This window comes from Sminthopsis crassicaudata, chromosome 2 (genome assembly GCF_048593235.1).
Source record: "Sminthopsis crassicaudata isolate SCR6 chromosome 2, ASM4859323v1, whole genome shotgun sequence".
Taxonomy (NCBI): domain Eukaryota; kingdom Metazoa; phylum Chordata; class Mammalia; order Dasyuromorphia; family Dasyuridae; genus Sminthopsis; species Sminthopsis crassicaudata.
The window spans coordinates 435,387,642-435,409,111 of NC_133618.1; the positions used below are offsets into that span (position 1 = coordinate 435,387,642).

Below are 21,470 nucleotides of genomic sequence, written 5' to 3' on the forward strand. Positions count from 1 at the left end.
TCACAGAACAGATGTCATCCCCTTGCCCATTAGGACTTAAGAGTTGGAAATGGTTTTACAGATCATCTATCCTAACCTTTTATCTTGCAGGTGAGCAAATTGAGGCCCAGAGTGAAAAGCCTATTGCCCCACTCATACATGTAGTGAGTGACTGAGCTGGCATTCAAACCTGGGCCATCCAGTGCCTTTTCCCTCATACCATGCTGTTCTCAAGTTACCCCACGTCAAAAGTTTGTAGCCACAGCTCTTACCATAGGACCTGGGGGGCCAGGTAAGCCAGGCGGCCCTGGTTCTGCTAGAATCTGGGCCTGGGAAATGGAGACCAAAGGCAAATTAGTTAGAATCCAAAAGCAAAATTGTGTGTGTGTGTGTGTGTGTGTGTGTGTGTGTGTGTGTGTGTGTGTGTGTTGTATATGCACACATGCCTGCAGAACCCCAGGTAGGAAAAATACATTCAATTCCTGAGGTTGACAAGGTAGTTTTGAGATCTTTAACCACATTCTACTCCTTTCACAGAATGCTCTGATGAATTAACAGGTAAGGACTCAGGTATTTCCCGTCTCTCTGGTTCTTTTCACCATTCCTACCTTGTGGGTCTTGTTGGCCTACAGTATGTAACCCAGCTTCATTTAGTGCTAAGAGCTACAAAGACGTAAAAGAGGGAAAAGGACTAACATTTCAAAAATACTTATGGCAGCCCTTTTTGCAGTGGCAGGAACTGGAAACTGAGTGGATGCCCATCAGTTGGAGAATGGCTGAATAAGTCATTGTATATGAATGTTATAGAATATTATTGCTCTGTAAGAAATGACCATCAGAAGGATTTCAGAGAGACCTGGAGAGACTCACATGAACTTCTGCTGAGTGAAATGAGCAGAACCAAAAGAATATTGTACAAAATAACAAGATGGTCAACTGTGATGGATGTGTTTTCAACAATGAGGTGATTCAAAATAATTCCAATAGAATTGTGATGGAGAGAACCATCTACATCCAGAGAGAAGACTATGGGGACTGAATATGGCTCAAAGGATAGTATTTTCACCTTTTGTTGTTGTTTGTTTGCTTTTTTTCTTTCTCATGTTCTTTTTTCCCCTTTTGATCTGATTTTTTTTTGCACAGCAAGACAAATATGGAAATATGTTTAGAAGACTTGCATATATTTAACCTATATCAGATTGCTTGCCATCCTGAGGTGGGGAGGAGGGAGGAGAGGGAGAAAAATTTGGAATGCAAGATTTTGCAAAGATGAATGTTAAAAGCTATCTTTGCATGTACTTAGAAAAGTAAAATATTGTTAAAAAAAAGGGTTACAATTGGAGCATAAACTCTAGGGGTAGTTAATGGGCAATTGTATATGAATCTGGATGGAGGGGAAGCACAGTGGGGAAATGTCTGCTTCTCTGGCTTCTTACCAGGCTCTCCTGAAGACTTGCAGCCCCTGATTCTCCCTTCTCACCTTTGGGACCATCAACACCCTGTATGGAAATTATATATTTAGGTCTTTTTTAGTTGAGTAATAAGAATAACCACAATCAAAATCACAAATCATATTTATAAAGCACTTCAAGGTTGCTTACAAGGTGCTTCATATGCATTATCTTATTGGAACCTCATGACAAGTCTGGAAAGGAGGCGGGGTAGCAATTATTATCCCAATTTTTACAGATAATGAAACTAAGGTCCAGAGGAATTAAGTGTTTGTCCAGGATCACACAGGTAGGTAGAAAAGTTAGGATTTGCATTTGAATCCTCAGACTCTATATTCAGCCTCTTTGCACAGCACCATGTTATCCTTAGGACCTAGGAGTTGGGCTTCTAAACTGACTCAAGAAATTTTTGCAGAGCTCAGTCCCGCTTAACTGAGAATACAATCACTCAGTGTCCAACGCCCAAAGTCCAACATATTCTGTCCACATACCGGGGGGCCAGATAAGCCCATTTCTCCAATTTCTCCTTTTGGTCCCATCAGTCCCGGCTGTCCCTGGTCTCCTTTAGAGCCCTTTGGCCCCTGAAATACACAAAAGTGAAGGCTTGGAATACAAACCCTGACAACTGGACCCCCGACAGTCCCAGAATCCAACCCCTGACAGTCCACAGATGTATATGCCTTATAATTTAGAGGCATCTCTCCTGGGAAAGAGATTTCTGGGACATAGAACCATTTGATGAGTGAATTTAGATATAAAATTCACAGTAGAAAGTGGCTTTAAATTATAATCAGGTCCCAGCTCTCAAGCTGTTCCACCTCTATTCCCATCCCCCCATCTAGCAAAGACCATTTCTTCAAATATTATATCATTCAGAAGAAAGAGACAAGACCTTTTCTCCATCAACGCCAGGAGGACCAGGCAATCCAAGCTCTCCCTAAAATCACAAAAAATAGAGATGAGAAGAATAGGAGTTCCTCACATGTGTCTAGTGCTTTTTTCATTCTTTCACCTTCATAACTTATCCACCTATTTCTCAATGTGCTTTTTAAAAAAAAATCTGTTTTATCCTATGAGCCCTGATGGGGAGTGAGGGAAAAGAGAGGGAGAGGGCAGGAATTCTTGTTTGATTGATAGACAGGAAACTGATGATTAGGAAGGGGAATGTGTCCTGTCTAGGATCTCACGGTGATTAGTGTGCAACCAGAACCAGACAACCAGCTCAGGCTCTCTTTATTGCTCCATAGACAATTCTAATAAAAATGTCTTATGGATTCCTTTTTTTTTTTTTTTTTTTTTTTTAAAGCATCTCTGTTTCTTCCCAATGATTCCCTCCCCTTATCAGACATGGCTAACATGATGGATTTATTTAACTATGTTTCTTTGGTCCAAGGGGAGGATCCTGATGCACATGAACAAAAACATCATTCCACTCCCATAGTTCTCCACTTCTCTGATGAGAGGTAGAAAGGAAGTATGTATGATTTACCTCTGACCCTCACAATGCCAATTCCTGAAGACAGATGTGAATGAGTCTTCCAGTGAGGAATCAATGCACTGGGGGAAAGGGGTTAGAGTCCCTCCTCTCTACCATTCTCCCTGGTTATCTGTTAGGGCCATTTGGAAGCCACATGATTCCAGAAGACCACGTGAGAGAGAGTTCTTTTCTGGCTCTAAAGGGTGACTCAGTGATGATCAGAGAAACTATCGGGTCTTAGGAGAGGAAAACTCTTAGAGGTCATCTAGAGCAAGGTGTCAAACTCACTGCCCCCCAAATTCCTATGTGAGTCTGAATCAGAGTAAAATGTAATTGGGAAATATTTAACAAAATAAATAAAAAAAACACATTATAGATAATATAGCTTTCTAAGTTCTAATGATTTTGTAAGTCAATGTGCGAATTTGTAGGGATCAGTTTCTATTTCAGATTAAAACCACTGATCTAGAATAATTTCTGCTCGGTATTCAATTCTCCTGAGATCAGGATTATATGATTTAAAGTTAGTGTCACTCATTCACTTTAAAACATAAGGAAGAGAGTAGTTTAGTAGATTTTCTGACACAGGTCCCAACCCTCTGCCCATAAACTGTGGTCACCTTGAGGGCAGGAATGGTTTCTTTTTTGTCTTTGAATGCCCAGTGTCCAGTGTTTAATCAATAGTTGTTTAGTCACAAAACAGAAACCAGTCCATAGAAGATACTTATATCAGAAGGCTGACCATGCAGTGTCTAGCATATAGCAGGTGCTTATCAGTAGTTGTTTATTAATCAGAAAACAGAAACCAGTTCATAGAAGATATCTATGTCATCATTTTCTTTTCTTTTCCTCTTGCTTTTCTTCCCAAACAGAAGTTGGGGGATGGGGAGGCATGGAGAAGGAACATTTTGGGAAATGTTTAAACATTTATTAAAATTAAACTTTTAGGAAATCATTATGATATTAAGGCATTAAACAATTTCCAGGGGTTTGGGAACAGCCCTGAGACAAGTTTTGCTTGAATATGTCCAGTGGCAAGGAGCTCACTACTTCCAGAGGGAACCTCTAATTATTAGAAAATTCTTCATTATACCGAACTCACAACTGTTTCTGTATAACTCCCATCCTTTGGTCCCAGTTCTGATCTTTGATGCCAATGAAATAGAGCTAATCACACTCCCAAATGACTATCCTTCAAATGTCTCAAACGGATTCGATTTCCTGCCTTCTCAGCTCTTCTTCAAGCTAATAATCTGCAGGTCTTTTGATTGCTCTTTGTACATTATGATTTCCAGCTCCTTCCCAGTTCTGGTTACTTTCTTCTGGGTGATCAACTTGTCAATATCTTTCCTAAAACGTGATACCTCACACTAGATCCTCTACTCCAATTGTGGTGATACCTCACACTAGATCCTCTACTCCAATTGTGGTGATACCTCACACTAGATCCTATACTCAATTGTGGTGATACCTCAACTAGATCCTATACTCCAATTGTGGTGATACCTCAAACTAGATCCTATACTCCAATTGTGGTGATACCTCAAACTAGATCCTCTACTCCAATTGTGGTGATACCTCACACTAGATCCTATACTCCAATTGTGGTGATACCTCACACTAGATCCTCTACTCCAATTGTGGTGATACCTCACACTAGATCCTCTACTCCAATTGTGGTGATACCTCACACTAGATCCTCTACTCCAATTGTGGTGATACCTCACACTAGATCCTCTACTCCAATTGTGGTGATACCTCAAACTAGATCCTCTACTCCAATTGTGGTGATACCTCACACTAGATCCTCTACTCCAACTGTGGTGATACCTCAAACTAGATCCTCTACTCCAACTGTGGTGATACCTCACACTAGATCCTCTACTCCAACTGTGGTGATACCTCACACTAGATCCTCTACTCCAACTGTGGTGATACCTCACACTAGATCCTCTACTCCAACTGTGGTGATACCTCACACTAGATCCTACACTCCAACTGTGGTGATACCTCACACTAGATCCTACACTCCAACTGTGGTGATACCTCACACTAGATCCTACACTCCAACTGTGGTGATACCTCACACTAGATCCTACACTCCAACTGTGGTGATACCTCACACTAGATCCTACACTCCAACTGTGGTGATACCTCACACTAGATCCTACACTCCAACTGTGGTGATACCTCACACTAGATCCTACACTCCAACTGTGGTGATACCTCACACTAGATCCTACACTCCAACTGTGGTGATACCTCACACTAGATCCTACACTCCAACTGTGGTGATACCTCACACTAGATCCTACACTCCAACTGTGGTGATACCTCACACTAGATCCTACACTCCAACTGTGGTGATACCTCACACTAGATCCTACACTCCAACTGTGGTGATACCTCACACTAGATCCTACACTCCAACTGTGGTGATACCTCACACTAGATCCTACACTCCAACTGTGGTGATACCTCACACTAGATCCTACACTCCAACTGTGGTGATACCTCACACTAGATCCTACACTCCAACTGTGGTGATACCTCACACTAGATCCTACACTCCAACTGTGGTGATACCTCACACTAGATCCTACACTCCAACTGTGGTGATACCTCACACTAGATCCTACACTCCAACTGTGGTGATACCTCACACTAGATCCTACACTCCAACTGTGGTGATACCTCACACTAGATCCTACACTCCAACTGTGGTGATACCTCACACTAGATCCTACACTCCAACTGTGGTGATACCTCACACTAGATCCTACACTCCAAATGTGGTGATACCTCACACTAGATCCTACACTCCAACTGTGGTGATACCTCACACTAGATCCTACACTCCAACTGTGGTGATACCTCACACTAGATCCTACACTCCAACTGTGGTGATACCTCACACTAGATCCTACACTCCAACTGTGGTGATACCTCACACTAGATCCTACACTCCAACTGTGGTGATACCTCACACTAGATCCTACACTCCAACTGTGGTGATACCTCACACTAGATCCTACACTCCAACTGTGGTGATACCTCACACTAGATCCTACACTCCAACTGTGGTGATACCTCACACTAGATCCTACACTCCAACTGTGGTGATACCTCACACTAGATCCTACACTCCAACTGTGGTGATACCTCACACTAGATCCTCTACTCCAACTGTGGTGATACCTCACACTAGATCCTCTACTCCAACTGTGGTGATACCTCACACTAGATCCTCTACTCCAACTGTGGTGATACCTCACACTAGATCCTACACTCCAACTGTGGTGATACCTCACACTAGATCCTACACTCCAACTGTGGTGATACCTCACACTAGATCCTACACTCCAACTGTGGTGATACCTCACACTAGATCCTACACTCCAACTGTGGTGATACCTCACACTAGATCCTACACTCCAACTGTGGTGATACCTCACACTAGATCCTACACTCCAACTGTGGTGATACCTCACACTAGATCCTACACTCCAACTGTGGTGATACCTCACACTAGATCCTACACTCCAACTGTGGTGATACCTCACACTAGATCCTACACTCCAACTGTGGTGATACCTCACACTAGATCCTACACTCCAACTGTGGTGATACCTCACACTAGATCCTACACTCCAACTGTGGTGATACCTCACACTAGATCCTACACTCCAACTGTGGTGATACCTCACACTAGATCCTACACTCCAACTGTGGTGATACCTCACACTAGATCCTACACTCCAACTGTGGTGATACCTCACACTAGATCCTACACTCCAACTGTGGTGATACCTCACACTAGATCCTACACTCCAACTGTGGTGATACCTCACACTAGATCCTACACTCCAACTGTGGTGATACCTCACACTAGATCCTACACTCCAACTGTGGTGATACCTCACACTAGATCCTACACTCCAACTGTGGTGATACCTCACACTAGATCCTACACTCCAACTGTGGTGATACCTCACACTAGATCCTACACTCCAACTGTGGTGATACCTCACACTAGATCCTACACTCCAACTGTGGTGATACCTCACACTAGATCCTACACTCCAACTGTGGTGATACCTCACACTAGATCCTACACTCCAACTGTGGTGATACCTCACACTAGATCCTACACTCCAACTGTGGTGATACCTCACACTAGATCCTACACTCCAACTGTGGTGATACCTCACACTAGATCCTACACTCCAACTGTGGTGATACCTCACACTAGATCCTACACTCCAACTGTGGTGATACCTCACACTAGATCCTACACTCCAACTGTGGTGATACCTCACACTAGATCCTACACTCCAACTGTGGTGATACCTCACACTAGATCCTACACTCCAACTGTGGTGATACCTCACACTAGATCCTACACTCCAACTGTGGTGATACCTCACACTAGATCCTACACTCCAACTGTGGTGATACCTCACACTAGATCCTACACTCCAACTGTGGTGATACCTCACACTAGATCCTACACTCCAACTGTGGTGATACCTCACACTAGATCCTACACTCCAACTGTGGTGATACCTCACACTAGATCCTACACTCCAACTGTGGTGATACCTCACACTAGATCCTACACTCCAACTGTGGTGATACCTCACACTAGATCCTACACTCCAATTGTGGTGATACCTCACACTAGATCCTCTACTCCAATTGTGGTGATACCTCACACTAGATCCTCTACTCCAATTGTGGTGATACCTCAAACTAGATCCTTTACTCCAATTGTGGTGATACCTCAAACTAGATCCTATACTCCAATTGTGGTGATACCTCAAACTAGATCCTATACTCCAATTGTGGTCTGACCAGAACAAAGGGCACTGAGACCGCTATCTCCTTTGTTCTGGACACTCGACTTCTATTAATGCAAGTCCAAGACTATGTCAATTATTCTACTCCCCATAGAGCAGCTGGCGAATATTGAACTAGCAGACTACTAAGACCCCAAGATGACCCACATTTTCTATGAAAGTTCATGGTATTTTACTCCCGGAGTTACTGTGGCTTTATAATGTGTCTAATCTCTAACTAGGAACTATCTGAGGCATACTGCCTCTCCTCCTTCCCCCCTTTAGCTTTTCTTTTTTGGAAAGATAAAGAATTCATCTGGCTCTTAAACCTAGGGGCTGGCTCCTTGCTCCAAAGGCCTGTCTGTCTAGTTTTGAATTAGAATGTGATATAATCACAAGTTACTAATAATCAATAATAATAGCTAAACCAACCTTTGCTCCAGGGTTTCCTGGAGGACCAGGTGGGCCTTGAGGTCCTGGGGGACCCTGTGAGGAAAAAAGTCAAAGTAGTGTTAATGTTGACAAAGATCTCAGTTGCCACCCACAATGTACACACACACACACACACACACACACACACACACACACACCCTTGCTCCCACTTCTGCTGAGAGCTGCTTTGGGAGTTAGGTGCTGGAAGGATTATCATCACTGCCTCTGTTTTATGAAAGGACCAACCGAGGCAACGGGAAGTTAGTAACTATCTGTGTGACCAGCATGTAAGAGCCAGGATCAGAACTCTTCACAGATCCCCAGCCCACGAGTAAAGCCCCTTTCCATCTATTTCACCAGTGACTCGGGAGAGGGAAGAACATATATAAGCTACAGTGACTCACCAGGGGTTTCACAAATTAAAATACAAATGGCTAGCATTTACGTAGCACTTATTATGTGACAGGCACCAGGCTGAGCACTTTACAAATACTGTCTCATTTGATCCTCACAACAACCCTGTGTTGGTGCTATTATTAGCTCCATTTTACAGCTGAAGAAACTGAGGTAGACAGCACTTAAGTGACTTGCCCAGGGTCACACAACTAATTAAGGGCAATGAAACTTCTATCTCTTTTGTTTTGGACACTAGACTTCTATTAGTAGTCCAAAACTACATTAGTTATTCTAGTCCCCACATAACAGCTGGTTCATATTGAGCTTGCAGATCACTAAGACCCCAAGGTCTTTTTCAAATGAACCACATCTTATATGAAAGTTTATGATATTTTACTGGCCTCAAGGAGTCTGAGGTCACATTTAAACTCAGGTCTTCTTGATTGTTCTACCCATCCATTTAGCTACTGACTAAAGAGAAAATCCCAGTGCCCAAGAAATGGACTCAGGATGAGCCATCTTTTCTCATGACATCTTTAAAAATGCATTTTTCCCCTAGAGAGGCAAGTATGATATGGTAGAGACCACAATGGCCTTGGATTTAGAAAGTGCCATCATTTCTAGTCATCATTTTAGTTTATAAGGGAAAGGAGATTTGGATTCCTGCATTCCTGATGGCCCAGTTGAGACACTGGGCAGCCTGCTCAGTTACTGGCATGGAAGAGCCAGAACAGAACTCATGGCCCTGAGTTCCCTGGGATAATCCTCTCAGAGCTAGGGTTATTCCTCTGAAACTTACTGGCTGGGTGATCATAGACAATTCATTCACCTTTTCTGAGTCTGTGTTTCCCCATCTGTAAAGTGAATATTGTGATACCCACCTTACAAGGTTGTTGTGAAGCTCGAATGAGATCGTGTATGTGAAGCACTATATAACTATCAACTGCTGTTATCTGTAGACCCACAGAGTATCAGAGCTAACCTGGGAGACCACCACTTAATTTGATGTTCTCTCCATTTGCAGAAGAAGAAATTGAGGTAAAGAGAAGGAAAGATAAGTGAGCAGGGTCTTGGAGTGAATGGTCAGGCCCGCACCCCTCACACTACACAAGCCCCCCGCCTCACGGCACACTGCACACATGCAGACAAGTGCATTTACCATCAGCTTGTACTTCCCGGCAGCCTATGTAAAATAATTGGAGAGTAAATCATGGATGTGAGCAAATGTTTGCTTTCGTTCTGGCTAATTGAGTTTTTTGGCTCCTGTTTCCAATGACTAAGAGCTACTGTCCCTCTTGCTATTTCTGAATGTTGCAACCTGGTGCACCTGGGCACTGCAGTTTGGGCCCATTTCCAAGTCCCTGGGACTACAAGGCCTTCCAAGGCCACCTAGTCCAGCTTCATTCTACAGAGACACTTGCCTGAGGTCACACACACGGCAAATATCAGGGGCAGAATCTGACCTCTGCTTCTCTGACTTGACGACTGCTTCCCTTTCCGATGACCCACACTGCTTCTCCCACCTGTGCTGCTGGGGTTGTAGCATTAACAAGGATGGAGTCTGCAGCCTCCAGGATGGGCCACTATTCCTCCATAATGATCCTGACTTCCTCCCAAAGAACCTGCTCTATGAGCAGAGGCAGAGCTGAGCCAGGGATAGCCAATTATATAATAAATGTTATAGGTAATTAATATAATATGTAATGTAATATAATATAGTATAATATAAGGATATATATTACATGATTATATAACATTATCATCATCATAGGGAGATAGGCTACTGGAAGGATTAGTGGCCCTCCCTCTCTCTCCCTTTCTCTTCCTCTCTCTGTTTCTCTTTTTGCTGAGGCAACTGGGGCTAAGTGACTTGTCCAGGGTCACACAGCTTGAATGTGTCTAGTGCCTGAGGTGAAGTTTGGACTCAGGGGTTCTAGGGCTGGTGCTCTATCCACTCTAGAAAATCTCAGTATTCAAGAAATGGACTCAGGATGAGCCATCCTTTCTCATGCAATCCCGGTTCTACTTTTTTTAATGCTTTTTTTTTCCTCCAGAGGGGCAGTATGATATAGTAGAGACCATAATGGCATTGGAATTAGAAAGTACCATCATTTCTATTCATCACTGCTGTTTATAAAGGAAAGAAGATTTGGATTCCTGCTTCCATTTTACTGGTGGTCCAGCTGAGGCACTGGGCAGCCAGCTCAGTCACTAGCACGACCTTAGCTGCCCATTTTATAGAAGAAGAGGGCCATGGCTTTAGAGCTGGAAGGTGCCTTAGGAATCAGGACTAGACCTGAAAGGGACCCCAGAGTCTCTAATTTAACCTATTTATTTTACAGTTGAGGAAATGGAGGCCCAAGGAAGTCACGCAGATAAGTGGCAAAGTTAGGATTTGAATTCAGTTCTTCTGACACAATCTGGTTCTTTTTCTAATGTACCACACTGTCTAACCAAGGATCTAGCCAAGAGGCTCTGATAAAAATAAAAAACCAAAAATACCCAATTTACCTTTAGAGCATCCAGAATTCTGCCATCATAGTCAATCACCACTGTGTCTCCTTGCTCACCTTTCAGGCCAGGTGGACCCTGAGAAAAGAGAAAAAGCCAACATTTTAGAAGCCCTTGGATCACACCCTGAGGCTCCTTTCCAGACCTTACTCACCACTTCTGGGTTTTCTAATGCACTACATAATTTTCTCTACACTTTCCATTGCAACACTGAGCTTAACCTTTTCCCAAATCTAAGAAGGCTGCTTGTTTGTTTCTTAAGGCAAATTCAACAGTAGACTACTCAATTCCCAAAGGGGCTTTGTGTAGACCAGTGGATCTCAAAGCATGACTCAAAAGATGATTGGGGATCCTTGAGATCCTTTTGGAGATATCCATGAAGTTTAAAGCTATTTTCATGTTTCTAATGTTAATAGTTAGACAGAAAAGTTCTTTGGGGGATCCTCAATAATTTTAAAAGAGTGACAGGATCTTGAGACCAAAAAACTGGCTTAGGCCAATATTCTTCCCTAATTCCCAGTGAGTAGCAGAATCTCTTTGGTCATCAGCCATTCTGAGCATCTCAGGCCTGAGAATCCTAAGGGATTTCAACAGATACTGAAGGCCTGAGAACCAAGCTACCTCTCGCCGGGGATCAGGCTTGAATCGACTTGTTAGACAGTGTCACACTGTAACCGGATCCCCAATCCTCCCAAACTCAGGGAGAAGACCACGTTGCCCTTGTTCTAGTTCTCTGTTGGAAAGGAATCTCATGCATGGTGGTTCAACTTCCACAAGTTCCTTCACTTGTAAAGACTCATCCCAATAGACAGGTATATCCGACTCAAGAGGCTAAGCCCTGCTGCCTCGTGGCCTGAAGCAAAAGTGGAAGGGGTCACCATATTATGTCTGCATACCCTGGGTCCAAGGAAGCCGTCAGATCCCCTCTCACCAGGCTCCCCCTGGAGAAACAGAAATTCTGATGATTAGTCCTTCATGGCTCCCAACCATCCTCTTCCATCATCCCCACCTCCTCTCCAGAGGAATCCTGGAGTGCTTTCATCTTATCTTGATCCAGCCAGACATTTACCTCCTTTCCTAGACACAAATTCCAAGCCAAACTGCCTTCTCTGTGCTGTCCTCCAACCACATTCCCTGGTCTCTTTTATATATTGTCTTCCCCCATTAGAAGTTAAGTTCTTTGGAGTCAAAGATTGTCTTGTATGCTTGTATTTGTAATTCCACTTAATAAATATTCCATCTTCTCTTTTCTTTCCTTCCTTCTTCCCCCCTTCTCTCTCTTTCCTTCTGTACGTTCCTATCATCTGTCTCATTATACCATCTGACCTCCATTCCCTCCCTTTCATCTTTCTTTCTTTTTTTCTCTTCCTTTTCTCCCTTTCTGCCCTTTCCATTTTCCATTTCTTTCATCTTTCTCTCTTCCTTTTTCCTCATCTCTCTTCCTCAAGTTCCTTCCCCCTTTCCCCAATCATCTCCAAGTTCCCAGCTAAGAGTCTTCTTTTAAGAAGATCAGAGGTTATATTGATCTTTCTATTAACTCATAAACAGGCATTGGCCCATATGGAAAGGTCACACATGGAGACAGTAGATCATAAATTACCTTGGTTCCTGGTGATCCATCAGTTCCATTCTTTCCCTGAGGCCCTGGACTTCCTTCTTCTCCCTGGAAAGCAAAGGATACAGAATGACCCTGGTTTTCAGGCTAATCACTATCCCAGGATCAGGTAGGGGCAAAAAACTTGAAAGATTTGTCAAAGGTCGCACATACAGTATGGGGCAAAGAGTTTGGCTCAGTCCCTCTGTCCCTCCAGCAGCAGGCTGTGCTAAACCAGAGCTCCAGAGACCATTGTTACCAAGGCTTAATGTATCATCAGCATTTACTTGTTGAACAGCTGGAATGAATGATGCAGTTATAAGCCAACCACCATGTGAGCTCACAGCTACTACCTACGGGAGGAGAGAAGGTATTTTCCATTCTCTGAACTTCTCCTAGGGATATAAAGATAAGTAGCCTGTCTAGATCAGAGTGGGGTAGAGGTGAGCCAGGATTCACCCAGACAATGATAGGGGAAGGAGGGCATGGATTGTCCTAGATGCTCTCACTGTCAAAGAGGAAACATGTAGGAGCCTAATAATGGGCTAGAGTAAGCTATTATTCTAGGAATAGCTTGGCAAAGATTCCACAAGCTTGTCATTTTAGGGTTTTCTTGGCAAAGTCAATTGGAGTGGTTTGCCATTTCCTTCTCCAGCTCATTTTACAGATGAAGAAACTGAGGCAAACAGGATTAAGTGACTTACTCAGGGTCACACAGTTATTAAGTGTTTAAGAATGGATTTGAACTTGGGAACATGAGTCTTCCTGATTCCAAGCCAGTGCTTTATTCCCTGCATCATCTTCCCAAGTAACTTGTTCAATGTTATAGACAATTGTCTGAGATGGGATTTGAACTTGGGTCTTCCTGGCTTCAAGTCCAACACTCTTACTACTACATCACAGCTCGACTTTTCTGATAGGCTTTAAGGTATAAAAATCACGAAATACAGCTAGAAGGAACCCAAGATGTCATCTAGCCTAACTCATTTGACAGATGAGGAAATTGAAACTCAGAATGGAAAAGGGATTTGACCACAGTCTTTCTTTTTCTTTTTTTCCTTCTTCCTCCCTCCTTCCCTCTCTCCCTCTCCTTCCTTCCTTCCTTCCTTCCTTCTTCCCTTCCTCCCTCCCTCCCTCCCTCCTTCCTTCTTCCCTCCTCCCTCCCTCCCTCCCTCCTTCCTTCCTTCCTTCCTTCCTTCCTTCCTTCCTTCCTTCCTTCCTTCCTTCCTTCCTTCCTTCCTTCCTTCCTTCCTTCCTTCCTTCCTTCCTTCTTCCCTCCCTCCCTCCCTCCCTCCCTCCCTCCCTTCCTTCCTTCCTTCCTTCCTCCCTCCTTCCCTCCCTCCCTCCTTCCTTCCTTCCTTCCTTCCTTCCTTCCTTCCTTCCTTCCTTCCTTCCTTCCTTCCTTCCTTCCTTCCTTCCTTCCTTCCTTCCTTCCTTCCTTCCTTCCTTCTTCCCTCCCTCCCTCCCTCCCTTCCTTCCTTCCTTCCTTCCTTCCTTCCTTCCTTCCTTCCTTCCTTCCTTCCTTCCTTCCCTCCTTCCTTCTTCCCTCCTCCCTCCCTCCCTCCCTTCCTCCCTTCCTTCCTTCCTTCCTTCCTTCCTTCCTTCCTTCCTTCCTTCCTTCCTTCCTTCCTTCCTTCCTTCCTTCCTTCCCTCCTTCCTTCTTCCCTCCTCCCTCCTTCCCTCCTTCCCTCCTTCCCTCCCTCCTTCCTTCCTTCCTTCCTTCCTTCCTCCTTTCCTTCCTTCCTTCCTTCCTTCCTTCCTTCCTTCCTTCCTTCCTTCCTTCCTTCCTTCCTTCCTTCCTTCCTTCCTTCCTTCCTTCCTTCCTTCCTTCCTTCCTTCCTTCGACAGTAGAGATACATACATGACTAATGGAAGGAGTGCTGTCAACCCCTAGGTTCTGAGTAATACAGTAAGCTTTTGGTAGAGAGAGAGATACCTGGAGGTGGGACAGAGATCTGCTTAGTTTTGAAGAATGACACTACAACCAATATAGGTCTAAGCCAAGTGCCTCTTAGCCTGGGGGGAAAGAGTGGTGAAAAAGGAAGATCTCTTAATAGTTTTTCCCAGATGACTAGGAGCTTGGAAAGAAGATGGACAGAGGGAGGTAGATATTTCAGGGAAAAGAGGAGGTGTACCTTTGGCCCAATGGATCCCTGGAGTCCCGGTTGTCCTGGCAAGCCATCATCTCCCTGAAGAAACAAGAGCTTCAGTGGACAGCCTGGCCGAGGCAGGCTCCCCGCCTCCACCTCCCAACCCCCACTTCCACCATGGCCCAATCTGAGATATTTCTATTTCTCAGGAGACATCTTGAGAATAGCTTTGTTGGTTCACCTTGAGACAAGGTTATGTACCAAGATGAGCCCTCTGAGGTCTTCTTTTGAGTCCTGGGTTTGCTCATTCCAACTAGAGGGAGAAGCCATTCTGGACCATGGGGTGAGCATGTAACAATTTTTCTATGAATAATCCTCAAATTTTGAATGATTGATTTTTTTTAATGTTACTCAGTTGTTCTGGACTCATCCATGGGGTTTTCTTGGTAAAGATTTAGGAGAGTTGGCCATTTCCTTCTCCATTGTGCCCCCATTTTACAGATGAGGAACTGACTTGTCCAGGGTTATGCAGGTAGTATCTGAGGTCATATTTGAACTCAGATCTTCCAAACCCCAGGGACGGTGCTCTATCCACTCTGTCATCTAGGTACCTTTACTAGTATGCTATTAATATCTCACTTGAGCGTCACAAATATCTGAAATAGCTAGTACCTACTTCATTATTATTCCTATCATTATTTTAGGTATTATTAATAACATTGGAGTTTTTATTCCTATTTTATAAATCCGGAAATTGAGGCCCAGAGAGATGTGGCAGTCATAAGGTTAAGCATCTAATCAGTAGGAGAACCAACATTAGAACCCAGTCCCCAGCCTCTAAATCAATCCCCTTTTCCACTCCCTTACCCTGCTAGTCCTGTCACTCTGGACTCTGAGGCCTCAAGACTTTAGCTCTTGTCACAAGCAAGAAAGGCCAGTTTGATGAAGAACCAAGAAGTCTTTAGGTCCTTCTCTCTCTGTCTCCCCTTACTCCCACCCCAATTCCCGACAATGGATTCACTCTTAACATTTAGTTGAAAGAGAAGGGGCCCAGAGGGGCCCCCTTGGCTGCTTTGATTTTCAGAGAGCGACTCCATGTGACATTCATGCTCTGAGATTAACCCTTTGCTTACCTTTCTTCCTGGCATACCAGGTTCACCCTTAACAGAGAAAACAGGAAAAGGGAACAGTTAGGGATCAAAGCAGAATCAGAATATTCTTATCCAATTAAAATATCTAAAACTTTGATCCCAGCTTCATCTCTTCTATCTTTATTTCCTCTTCAAATCCCCAGTACTTCAGCCCAACTGAATAACCTGCTGCCACTCAAACATGACAAGAACTTTTCTGTCTCCACTTTCTTAGTCCCCACCCTCATGATGACAAGTGCCTAAAGTCCAATCTATAGACTTCTAAAGCCCTTTGGGACAAAATAATTAATGAGTTCATTTATTCATTCAGGGCTTCTTAAACTTTTTCCAGTCACAATCCCTTTTTTTTTTCTGAGAAATTTTTTACATGACCCTGGGCATAAAGGGATATGAAATAGATATACAAGTCAAACATTTACTGATAATAAATCATAATTTTGAGACCCCCTCACATCCAGTCACATGATTTCACACGAGGCTGTGATCCATAGTGTAAGAAGTTGGGCATTAGATTGTGAGCTTCTTAAAGTCAGAGACTGTTCTTGTTTGGTTGGTTTTGGTCTGTCTTTGCAATCTAACACATATCAATGCTTATTGACTTGGCTCGAGCCAACAGTGTTAGAAGCCAACCAGTCCCCCAAATTAGTGCAATTTTAGGTGAAATTGAGAGGTATGATATTCAAAGCACTGGAAGTGATTGTGCTGTGCAAATTGGTTGGATTGTGAAGTATAATATTGCCTCTTATTCTGAGAGCCCTGTTTTAGAAAGGGCATCAACCCACTGGGGGCACCCAGAGGAGTGTGACCAGATGAATGGAGATCTTGTCATTTGGATCAGATAAAAGTCCAGGGGAGGTTTAGTGGAGAGGAGAGAAAGTTAGGATGGTACAGAATCATTGCTTTCATTTATCTAAAGGTGTTCAGGTGGAAGAGGGATTTGGTTTGTTCTGTAGAAGTAACTGGAAACTATGACTAGAAATTGTTCAAAGGCAGATTTTGGTTTGTTTTAAGGAAAAACTTCCTAACAATATGAACTTTCCAAAAGTAGAATGAGCTCCCTTGATATTTCCTGGAATCCTGGAAAACCTTCTGGGTTTATCTCATAGGCTTAAAACCACATAGGATCTTAGATGCCATCCAATCCCTTCCCCCAATCCCCTTTACATATGAAGAAAATGAGGGCCAAGAACAGGTTCAGTGCCCAAAGCCACCTAGGGGAATGGCTGACAGAGACAGGAATTATATTTAGGTCCTTTGACCAGATGCCTTTCTTTTGTACTTGATCCTTAAGTGAAATTGGCTTTCCTTTTGTAGGAGATGCAGCAGAGTCACAGGCAGAGGCTGTATTGCCAGTCTTTTTTAAATTCTGAGATTTTGTGATTCTGGGAAATCTTATGTGTCTTTCCTTCTTTCTTTTTCTTTCCTCCCCCTTTTTTTGTCGAGGCAATTGGGGTTAAGTGACTTGCCCAGGGTCACACAGCCAGGAAGTGTTAAGTGTCTGAGGCCAGATTTGAACTCAGGTCCTCCTGACTTCAGGGCTGATGCTCTATCCACTGCGCCACCTAGCCGCCCCTCTATGTGTCTTTCAAAGCTTAGCTCAAATGTTACCTCCATCAACCATCCCTAGGAAGCTAAAAATACCTCTCTCCTTTGGATGCCCACAGTGCTGTTCATGTCTCCCTCATGTATTTAACACACTCAAGTTTGCATCACTGCTATATATGGCCATGTCATAGCAATCAAATTACTATCATTTATTAAACTCCCACTTTGTGCTAGGAAAGGTATGCTGGTGGGATGGAGGGCAGGAGTTGTGTTTCCTTCATTCTTTGTTTCCTTCTCAGTGTCTAGCTTTGGGCCTTACATAATTATTAATAATAATAGCATTTATATAGAGCTTTAAGGTTCATAAAACACTTTGCAAATATTTCTTTTTATCCTTAAAACAACCTTGGGAAGTGGGTGCTATTATTATCTCCATTTTAAGATGAGGAGACTGAATTAAAGAGCAGTTAAGTTATGTATCCAGCATCACACAACTAGTAAGTTTTCAGGCCAAATTTGAGTTCGAGTGTTTGTGACTCCTGGTCCATCACTCTACTTATTGTATCATCTGGCTGCCTCTGTGTAGTATACATGCTCTACAAAGTGCATCCATGTTTGTTAAATTAATGAATGATGTCATTTTGTTCACATTTCCACAGTGAAACATGGCTTATCCAACTAAATTAAAATGAATGCAAATACGAAGCAAATTGATTTAGGAAAGAAATAGATATTTTTACCAAATGCTTGTATTTCAAACTGAAAATCCTAACATGTCAACCAAGGAGGTTTAGAATAGAGGTTATTAAACTTTTTTTTCTGCCAGAAAGTCTTTTGACAATCTAGGAAAGCCTATATACTCCTACTATATACTCCTCAGAATATCTGTGTGTGTATAAACACACAAATGCATACACATATATATTGTATATATATTTGTACCTTTGTATATAAATGTACATTTACATATATTCAGGATTATGTATAGAATCCACAATGGAAGGAAACGCTAAATTTCAGTTAGAAGTTAGATATAAAGAAAGATTTTTTCACAGCCAAGTCCATAGACTCCCTGTAATCTCTCCATGGAGCCCTTGGTGGTTGATGGGCTACAGTTTAAGAATGCTTTGTTCAGATGGAAACATGGCTTTGATTTGTAACAGCAAGACTGACTAGTGAGTGAGTCCGCTCTTACCTTGAGCCCCGGTGGTCCTTTTGGGCCCTGTAATAGGAAAAAAGTGACTGTAGTTAGATTAGTCCTGCTAGGAAGGCACTTTAGGGGACAGAAGAAAGGGGACATACCGCAGTAAGCCTGCCAGTGCTGTAGTGGGCAGAAGTCTCATTTAGCAGGAGGTCAGGAGGGTTAGGGTGTGCACTGCCAACATTTCTGAGATAGTATCTAGCACTGGGGTGGGATTGGGAGAAGGAATTTTCTGAATAAGGGAAAAATAAATAAAGATGAAAGAATGGGCATCTGAAGGCAATGGGCAGTGGGGAAGTCAGAGATATACACCATGTGGTCCTAGGGAGCCATAGCATGTCTGATGCTGGTCCCAGCTGGAGGTACATGCATAGTATGTGGAGTTAGGGAAGCTAGGGAGCAGTGCCCGTTTGAGAGGAGAGTCCTTATGGTGGCAAGGTGGAAGTAGGGGTGTCCAGAACAGGTGTCCAGCCCCAGGAAGAGGGTTGGGGGAAGTATTCTTATCAGACATTTGGGATGTTTTAAAAATTATCTGGGTACTGATACACAAGGTCAGTTGGTGTCATGTGTCAGGCAAGATGCTCAGGGCCCATAAGGTCCTGGAAGCCCTTGCTACCAGTCATTCTCATGTATCTCCACACCACACACACACACACAATTCCCCTCCACTCCAGGATGCTGCTCTCTGACCACTGAACCCTCTCTAAGCCAGCATGCACAATCTTTTGCTTTCGGTTTTGAGTCACAAAACATGGGCAAAGCCCCCTGAAGTGCCAGCTTCTCGGTACTGACCATCACACCTCCTGGTCCTGGCTCTCCTTTCAGACCCTGAGGAGACACAAGGTTTACAAAATATGTTAACTTGCCAATGTTCCTGGCCCAATGACAGTGTCAGAACAGAGCGGCTCTCCCCTTGCTCAGGACAGAAGTCATCAAGCTAATCCCTCAAGTTCCTCCCCCAACTCCTCGTATTTACTGAGGGGGAGCCCTGCCGAGCCTGCTGCAGAGGCGGGGGATGCCAGAAGGAGTCTGTAAGGCAAATGTTAGAATCAGAGCTGTACTAGCAATAATTGATTCTAAGTTGATTCACACGACTGGGGGAAGAGCTCGTCTGGGAGGCAGCCACAAAGGGCAGCAATTCTCTGACCCCTTCATACCAGAGTCTTGCTAATCAGATGCTGGGCTCAGTTGTTTCTGCACTATTGAAGGCGCAGGTTCAGGATTGGAACTGGGGCAAAATTAAGTTTGGGAATAGGCATTGGGTTTAAGATTAGGGTTAAAGTTTGGGATAGTTCAGATTAGGGAGAAGGTTAGGTTTAGGGATTGAATACAGGTTAGAATTGGATTTCAGGTTAGGGTTGAGATTGGGAATTGAATTCCAGTTATGTTTCAGCTTTTCTCTTACATCCTGCCCTTGTGGCCCTCGAGGACCATCTTTTCCTGTATCTCCAGGGGGCCCTCTGGCTCCAGGGGGACCTGGGGGCCCGGGTGGACCAGCAGCTCCATCTTGACCTCGATCTCCCTGCAAGACATTCATATTTCTCATTACAAGTGTGTAGAGGTGCACTGAGAGGACAGCAGCGAGCACATGTCAGGTCCAGTTGGGAATGTGGGTACTCATCCATCACCCATCTGGAGCATCCACCTACATTTCCCCTGTTGGATGGGGCTCAGGAGTGCCTTGGAGGCTAATTGGGGGAAGGAGAGGAGACTCCTTCCAAAGGAAGGAGGTTTTTGGACATGGAGGCACAATGAACAAACGATGCAGGCTATTTTCTGAACCCTCTCCATCTGGATGAAGGAATCTTAGGGAAGAAGAAACAATGGCCCCTTTTCTCCCAGATTTCCCTGTTGAAACAAAACCACTCACGAGATAGCACCGTTTGCCAGGACAGATGCCCCTGACTAGGAGATCCTGATAGGATCCTTAGAATCTCCAATGACATTGAGATATTGGGACAAAAGGATCGGGAACATGCAAAGGAAGGCACAGGAAGCAAAAATCAGGTCGAGAGGAGAATGCTCTGAGAGAACTGCCAGGCTCAGTGAAGGAATAAAAAGCCTTTGGGGAAGCAAGAGATGATTGCTATATAACATTAGCTAGAGCTTAATCATATGAATAGATCATAGAATCATAAAGCTAGAAAAAGATCTCAGAGGTTGTGTGATCCAAACATTTCGTTATTTAGATGAGGAAACTGAAGTCCACACAGATCCACGGAAAATCATGACTTTCTAAGATCACAAAAGTAGGCAAAGATGCAGGATTTGAACTTAGGACCATTGATTCAAAGGCAGTGCTTTTCTTTCACTATATGTGTTGTCCCTAAAGTCTTGTTTCCAGGTCTTCTAAAAGAAGCCTTATAAAAGAGCCTCTTCTGTCCCTAGCCTCCTGATGGCTCCTGGGAGTCAGCAGCACTGCTGGATATTCTTCGTCTGAGGAAGGCAAACTGCTGGTTCCCTCTGCCTTCCAGGAGGAAGGCCCATTGCTGGGCAATGAGGCGTTTCCTAGGTGGAGACTGCAATTAAGATCTGATGGGGAAACATACATATTTCCATACAGAGAGGCCTGGCAGTATCTGTCTGATGATGCTACAGTTTGCAGAATAAGTCTGACATCCAGGGCCTTAAAAGGAGGGCAATAAAAATAGATAAGGCCCAGATACAGAGTCAAACCTTTGGGCCTTTCAGACAGACGGATGAGCAATGTAGACATCATTTTCCTTCATGGCTTAGCACTGGATAGCCTGGGATGTTGGCTATGGGCAGAGCCCTCTAGAGGCTTGTGTGAAATGGGGGTTTCTG

At 43.7% G+C, this 21,470-nt stretch overlaps 1 protein-coding gene across 1 annotated transcript in view; it reads right to left on the bottom strand.

Moving 5' to 3' along the window:
- The window catches only part of COL23A1 (collagen type XXIII alpha 1 chain), a 471,275-nt gene that overhangs the window by 12,511 nt on the left and 437,294 nt on the right, over positions 1–21,470 (bottom strand). Inside the window, exons 9-21 of the mRNA XM_074292316.1 lie at positions 20,071–20,187; positions 19,458–19,493; positions 18,660–18,686; positions 15,902–15,928; positions 14,814–14,867; positions 12,685–12,747; positions 11,981–12,025; positions 11,085–11,162; positions 8,178–8,231; positions 2,323–2,367; positions 1,922–2,011; positions 1,416–1,478; positions 252–308 (exon numbers count right to left, since the gene is read on the bottom strand). Of these exons, the coding sequence (XP_074148417.1) occupies positions 252–308; positions 1,416–1,478; positions 1,922–2,011; positions 2,323–2,367; positions 8,178–8,231; positions 11,085–11,162; positions 11,981–12,025; positions 12,685–12,747; positions 14,814–14,867; positions 15,902–15,928; positions 18,660–18,686; positions 19,458–19,493; positions 20,071–20,187 (756 nt within the window). The remainder of the gene's footprint in view (positions 1–251; positions 309–1,415; positions 1,479–1,921; positions 2,012–2,322; positions 2,368–8,177; positions 8,232–11,084; positions 11,163–11,980; positions 12,026–12,684; positions 12,748–14,813; positions 14,868–15,901; positions 15,929–18,659; positions 18,687–19,457; positions 19,494–20,070; positions 20,188–21,470) is intronic.